This window comes from Pinus tabuliformis, chromosome Q (assembly GCF_031772625.1).
Source record: "Pinus tabuliformis cultivar Carrire ecotype Pingquan chromosome Q, CPIR1, whole genome shotgun sequence".
NCBI lineage: Eukaryota > Viridiplantae > Streptophyta > Pinopsida > Pinales > Pinaceae > Pinus > Pinus tabuliformis.
This window is the reverse complement of record NC_142296.1, coordinates 603,763,129-603,770,469: the sequence shown is the minus strand read 5'-3', so window position 1 is coordinate 603,770,469 and position 7,341 is coordinate 603,763,129. Positions and strand designations below refer to the sequence as shown.

The 7,341-nt window shown below is 38.3% G+C and overlaps 1 protein-coding gene across 1 annotated transcript; it reads right to left on the bottom strand.

The window, feature by feature from the left end:
* Positions 1–1,420: 1,420 nt before the first annotated feature.
* On the bottom strand, positions 1,421–4,294 carry LOC149220898 (uncharacterized). The gene is made up of 3 exons (XM_089384940.1): positions 3,036–4,294; positions 2,447–2,612; positions 1,421–2,050 (listed from the first exon to the last, which is right to left on the bottom strand). Exons 1-3 carry the CDS (start codon positions 3,984–3,986, stop codon positions 1,599–1,601), a joined length of 1,569 nt encoding a protein of 522 aa, XP_089241066.1. The 5' UTR covers positions 3,987–4,294; the 3' UTR covers positions 1,421–1,598.
* Positions 4,295–7,341: the final 3,047 nt, after the last annotated feature.

The following is a 7,341-nucleotide window of genomic DNA, read 5'->3' as shown; positions in this document are numbered from 1 at the left end:
CATTTCATACAATGACATGACATTGTTTAGAAGTATATACATGGCTACATAAATAGTCATTGACTTTTAACATAAATAAGAGCTAGAAGTCTTCATACAAAGCAAAGAATTTACATTGTTCACGCTGTATTAGCGTTCTATATGTCTGATTTAAATTTGCTAAGGTGCTTAAGTTGCTAGTCAAGGTGAGATCAGGGCTAAATCTATGTGAAGGATATTCAGTACCCGCCACACATTCAGTACCCGAGCCTTATGGATGAAATGTTTATGTTGAGATTTGGCAAAGAGCCAAAAACTTTAAAAAGTCAAAATGCTGCGAGTGTTTTTCAAAAATAATCCACATTGTTAGCTTCATCATAGAGAGAGCAAAGAACAATATATTTACGTGATATATAAACAGCATAGCAAGGTTTTGCATATAATTTCCCTACTTTTGAGCTGAAACAGAAAAAAACAAACTATAAAAGAGGCCATACATTACCAACACTAATCCCAGATCATTTGCAAGAAATCCCTTTAAATTTATATCAAAAGAGTTGGGCTTACAGTGTACAATTTAGCATCAAGTTTTCAAGTATATTTCTGAATTCATTTCTAGGTACTGAATATTTTCCCCGGATTATAGGTATTGAACTTATAACCATTTAGATGCAAATTGATTGAAATAGTTTTGGAAACATGAATTTTAATATGCTTGATAGGTATTTATATCAAGCCAGTATTAAAGCCTTTTGAGAAATTCCTACCAATTGAAGACTCTGAGCCTTTTGTTTTGAAATCCTGTAATATGTATACCAACTGAATGTAAATGTTTGTTCACTAATAGTAAAACAAGGTTACTATCTATTAACATATTTCTTAATAGTGAAGAATTGCATTGAACTTCTTTGTGCAATACATATGAATTCTCAGATACTATAACATATCCGCTGAAAACTAGAACACCTCTAGTTATACTTCAGTTTATAGATCAACTACAGCACAGGCAAACAACCTTGTCAGACAACAACATCAAATAATTCTGTAGCCATTGACTACAAGATTTGACCACTTTTGACTACAAAACTAACCAGGGCCATCTGGGTGACAACAGATAAAAGAAAGCAGAGAAAATTTGTGTTATGTATATGTTATCTCTTATGCATACAATATTATTATGCGCCTATGGAAAGATGGAACCTCTGCATTTCTTTGGATTTAGGCTATATCATTTTCCTTGAATTAACTAGGTGATTTTTTTTTTATTTCTCTTGTAGTAGGTGCTCCAAGGACATAAGGACTCAGTGTATTCTCTTGCATCTTATTGTCTCAATAGGATTCCGAGCTTGGCCACACTTGTGTATTTTTATTTTCAATAAATTGAAATTGGGATTCTCACTCCGAAATGATATGAGGGAAAAATATAAACAATACTTGCAAATTGATAGCTAAGATCGTTGTCTATCATATGGTAGTATTTAATGATAAAAGTCTGTGCTACAAAAAAACACTGCTTTGCATGAACGAAAACAATGGCTACATAAGATTTTCCTAGATGATATCCTTTATCCCATTTGCACAGTCAGGTTTCTGGCAAGGTCTGCACCTGACACTTTCTCTCAGAGCTTAGCAGCACCAATGAGGATACTCTTCATACAGTCAATTAAAGTTTGCATTTGTTTTCTGGAATGCAAAGATGCGGGATATACACATGCACAATCCAAAGCTCCATTTCTGACTGTATCAAAAACTGCAAGAGAAGGTCCTACTCCATGAACAGAAGAGCATCCCATATAATCCTCTAAACCTATTGCCCTTTTCAATTCATCCATTTCGTCCACCATGGGACCTTCAAATACAACAATAAGTGAAGTGCGAAGTGAAGATGATGGAGTTAAATAAGGATGTTGAATTGCTTGGCACATAAGGAAGTTGACATCACTCATGTCTGTGAAATGTTTTCGATTCCTCGTAGATGTATCAAGTGCATTTGAGCATTGTCTGGCCAGCTTCCAAAAGTCCCCTGTTTCATTGATATGATGGGTATTCGTAATAGCAGAATGGTAGAAACCTTCGTGCCCACAAGAAACCAAAATAAGGGTCAAGGGAAGCAATACAAATATTCACACAACTGATCAGAAGAAAATTAATAAAAAAATAAAGGGTATACAAATTGAGAAATACTAATACTGTTTGTAGCTGATAGAACCACACACAATTGCTTTCTTACTGAATACAAGTGTATCTGTACAACATATATACCATGAACAACATGACTGCTCACACTAGAAAAACCCAGTTCATAGAGTGCAAGAAATCATGCCATAAATAAATTAAACCTACAGAAACCGATAACTGTAAATAAATACAAAAACATACTGTGAAAACTAGACAAAACTTTGAAGCAGCAGTGGTAATTCAAAATAAAATAAAGCAATGTGCAAATATGGAATTGGCAAAACCTTACCAACACTATGATCAGATAGGCTGCTGCCAACGAGGCTTCTGCAGTCAACCAGAGTTATGACAGAGTAACGCTCCCAGCGATTGCCAAGCTCCTTGAGAACGGAAGTGGCTTTAAGCCCAGCTGCTGTTAAAGCTCCACGCATTGTTGTTCTTTCTGTCTTGCAAACCTGTGATGGCAATCCATCAACATCAAAATTGATACTCATGAAATCATAGAACTTATAGTTCATTAATTTACAATGATATAACGTAGAGAATAAAACCTAGTGTGCATTTACTGGACTATAAACTCTTTGTGGACTATAAACTCTATTAACATGGAAGATAATAGACTTTATGGCCTAGTTATCACTAGGCTATAGACCTTATGGACTTCCTATCCACAGTTACAGAACAATTCCTATCCTCTTCATTGACCTAGATACTAGGAAATAAACCTTATGGACTTCATATCCGCATAACATAATTCCTATCCTCCCCATATGACTTCTCTGACACTACTAAATCAAACAGTACACAGTATTGGATATTGACTTGCAGCAATGCTACAAAACTATCGATAAATCTATCAGTAAAGATTATCAACTTACATTCTCAAGCTGAGCTGTCCTCTCTGAGCATAAGCACAGACGAACGATTTGCGAATGGCGAGGAGAATTAGGATCTTCAAATGGCAAATTGGCATGCCTCTTGGACCCCAAAGAATATCCCAATAAATCAACCCCATGAGCCCAGAAGGGCTTGTTGGCCTGGCCTCTGGGAATTGCATCCTCTATAGCCATAAAATTTAGGTTTTCTTCATGATATCCATTCTTCTCTGTCTGAGAATTGGTTGCCTTTTTGGGAGGGGGGTGGCCATATTTTTTCTCATAGAAAGCCTCCAGCATTTGTGTCAGGATTGTAGCTGCAGAGGCCCTGTCACAGATTGAAGTATGCAACCTCAGTATAGCCAGAGAATACCCACGAGGAAGATGGTAAAATCTAGAAAAGAACATATCCTTTGGAATCTGAAAATCAGATTGATCAGACCATTCATTGGTATTCAATTCATGCTCCACAAGGTATTGCCAATCCCTCAACCCTTCCTTTCCAGAATCTGTATGAGAACTGTTATTATCACTCTCAACACTAATCCCATCAAAACTGGAGTTTTCTCCTGATGGGTCGCTTATATTTGGGCTTGATATCTCGCATAGAATCTCAGAAGTACTCACAGAGTCCACGACCTGGACTTCTACATAGGGATGTGGAGACACAGAGAATGCAGGCCTGCCATCAATCCAAACGAGCTGAGAACGAAGGCGAGGGTGGGTTCTTTGAACTGTATGAACTACCTCCTGCAAATCGGATGGGTTTACGCTCTCAGAAAAGAGCATGGCGAGTATTGTGATTCCTGTTCCACCACCGAGGGCCTTGCACCAGCTTTCCTCTGTGCCTCCCAGCATTCTACTATGTGGAGTCCCCAGTGGATTTCTGTCTTCATCTGCAATGCCTTCGGTGACATTACTCTCATTGGTAAACATGACAGTTTCTGTAGCCATGCTGAACAAAAAAAAATTGAAACACCACCGCTTTGATACAAAATATATGTAGGACTCCCCTAACAGGAAATTGCATTAATGGGTTGAAGCCGGGGCATTTTATAGCTTCAAGCCTGCAATGGGGCCTGTGAAAGAGAACCCAATCGGATAAGAAACCAGCATTGCTACGAGCTTTCTTGTATCATGATCTATTGTCCAATAATGTTGATTGGTTATCGAATATTAAATCCCTATATCTCAATTTGGCCCTTATCGGATAGGGATTCTATTTGCACGAGACTTTACATAGAGAAACAGAGAGACGACATGATTATGCAAGCTCATATACTGTGGATCTTGCTCGCCTCCTATTTACCTATGTTCCTTCGCTTTTATCTTTCTCTTTGGTTTCTTTGCATTATCTTTAGCTTTAATATGGGTCATGTGGTTTATGGAGGTAAAATTACATTTGCAAATTTTTAATTACATTTACACTTACGATTTTAAATTTTTTTTATATCAAAAGGAATTTATTACTTACCAATTTTGTTTGAATCGGAATATTATTATTAGAAATTATCATAGTATTACCATTATAATTTCTAAATAAACATGGCTATCCTCATTACTTAAGATAAACAATTGGAGATTTGACATGGAATTTTATACATATATTTATTCTACATTTTCATAAACTTTTTTTTCAGCAAGAAAAAAACTATATAGTTGTATTGTATTCATTTAAAACATAGATATACAACTATGTTGATATGGAGCTAGAAATATCTGAAATCGAAAAAAGAAGGGCAGTATATCCGCATAGAGAGATATGGAGATAGAGCCGAGACAGATCAGAAAACAAAAAGGGAACTGTGCTGAGAAATATGCGTGGAGAAATAAGACAGGAAATGTGGAAAGTATTGAGGAAAATACATACAGGATTGGCGGCACCAAAAAGAAAAAACTATATACCAGGCATGGAGAAGTCCTGGATCTGGTGGCAGACGCTGTCCACAGTAACCTGCATTCGCCCACAACCATGAGGCAGTGATAAACCCATCTTTGATAAAGCACCCACTCTCCTATTTTTGTCCCTGACAATATGGGAAATTGAGAAATCTTCGCTGTTGGACCACAATGCTCTAAGTCGATTCAACCATCCGGAGAGATGTATATTTTTTATAATATGTTTAGACAGCACATGGTCGATGGTGATTTTCGAGTCTCCAAAAATATGAAGGTTTTGAAGACCAAGGAAGGCAGAGATAGAGAGAAGTCCAGCCAGGGCCATAATTTCTGCTTTGTTATTTGTTCCCGGACCACCATTCCAATAGATGTCAATAGATTGACCATCTACAAGGAAAATGGAAACTCCACAGGCACAAGAATTCTGCAGAGCAGCACCATCAAAAAAAGCGCAGGGGTATCCATAGAAACTGTTAGGCTGTTTGTTCCTATCATGTCTGAGAACCGATTGACATGGCTATTCAAGCTTCTCATATAAGCAGAGGATTGATTCAATGATACTAGAACTCGGTTCTTTTTTAGATTCAAAGATCATCAGATTCCGCCATTTCCATATGGCCCAGATTGTAAGTAATGGGATGGGTCTCCACTTGCATTGCATTTTGCTCCATGCTATGAATGCTTCATAGATAGAAGGGGCGCTGACAAATATGAAACCATAATGAGCAGACAAAGTTTGCCAAATCAACTGGACCTAAGGGCATTGTAGAAAAAGATGAAAATTGTCTTCAGAATTTGATCTGCAAAGGGTGCAGATGGCAGGACCTTGCCAATTGCGCTTCTGGAGGTTCAGCCAGGTGAGGTTCCTATCATGAAAAACTTGCCAGGAAAATATAATGATTTTTAAAGGGCGTCCTGACTTCCAAAAAACAGGCAAAAAGATGTTGCCACTTGAGTGCGATTCAAATAATAGAAATTGAAGGTATATGTGCTTCGCTTGAACAATCGATGAACCACCAAGACCTTTCTAAGATAGACAATCCCTGCCCGACATGCGGAATAGACCAGACGATTTTATGGAGGCGATTAAGGCATTCCATTGGGTCTCCAAAGCACCATGAAATTGTAGTTCTGAGGCTGATTTCCAAATTGGAATCGGACCGTTCCATTTTTGTATCACGCTAGCCCAATAGAAGTATCCCCTGTAGTGTAAATTTCTCAAGAGCAGTGGAGGAATGTGAATCCTTTCTCCCGCTCCAGCAAAAGTATCAATTCCAATGATGATATTGGAACCGGATTGGAAATTCCAAATTAAGTTTTCTCTGAAGAAAGGATCCAATCTTCGAAAACCTCTCCAAATATATGAACCCGTGGATGATCCTGTGTTTTGTTGTCTGTACCAATATGTCATGTCTAGATTCTTCATGTATTTAGCTCTTATGGTTTTGCTCCAATAGGACTCACCCATGATCGCATTCCACATAGATTTGCATAATAGCGCTCTTCTGAAGGAGTGAAGATCCAGTATACCCCATCCACCGAGTTTTTTCGGTCGTGACAGCTTCGAAAGTCTGCACAGATGGTATTTCTTCCTGTCTTTCTGACCGCCCCATATAAAGTTGGCTATCATGCGGTTTAAACATTTGATAATGGAAGATGGGATGTAGAAAAGGAGCGCCCAATAAACCATAATTTGTGCCAACACAGATTGCGTGAGAATGGCGTGGCCTCCCATGGATAAGCACTTGAATTCCCATGTAGATATACGCTTGTAGAACCGATCCGTAATCCAGGCCCAATCAGCCAGTCTGTAGCCCGCAGGTTTCAAATTGAAACCCAGATATTTGAAACCTCTCTTGATAGGAAAAGCTTTGATGTTGAAGAGCTCTGTGAGGAAAGAAATAATATCTCCATTTACATTTTCAACATAGAAGAATGATTTAGTATCATTGATGCACATGCCGGTAGCTTTATGGAAATTTACCATGATTTCATGGATGCATATCCACGTAGTCCTGCAGAGTAAAGCTGACAGAAGGATATCATCGACAAAAAGGTTGTGCGACATGTGGATATCCCTGCAAATGGGGAGAGGCTTGATTCTCTCTTGAAGGATAGCTCTCTTAATGTGAAGGCTCAGAGATTCCATTACAAGTATGAAAAGGAGAGGAGATAGGGAACAGCCCTGTCGGAGGCCCCTGGCCGCTTTGAAGAAAGAAGTAGGGACTCCATTAATTAGGACAACATATCTAACATCGACCACACAGGCCATGATCCATCTGATACACTTAATATCCAGACCAATTCTAGCCAGTAGGCATCGGATAAAACCCCAATTGACACAGTCGTACGCTTTCTTAAGATTGATTTTTAAAAGAGCTGCATCAATTTTTCTGCTATGAATGGAGTG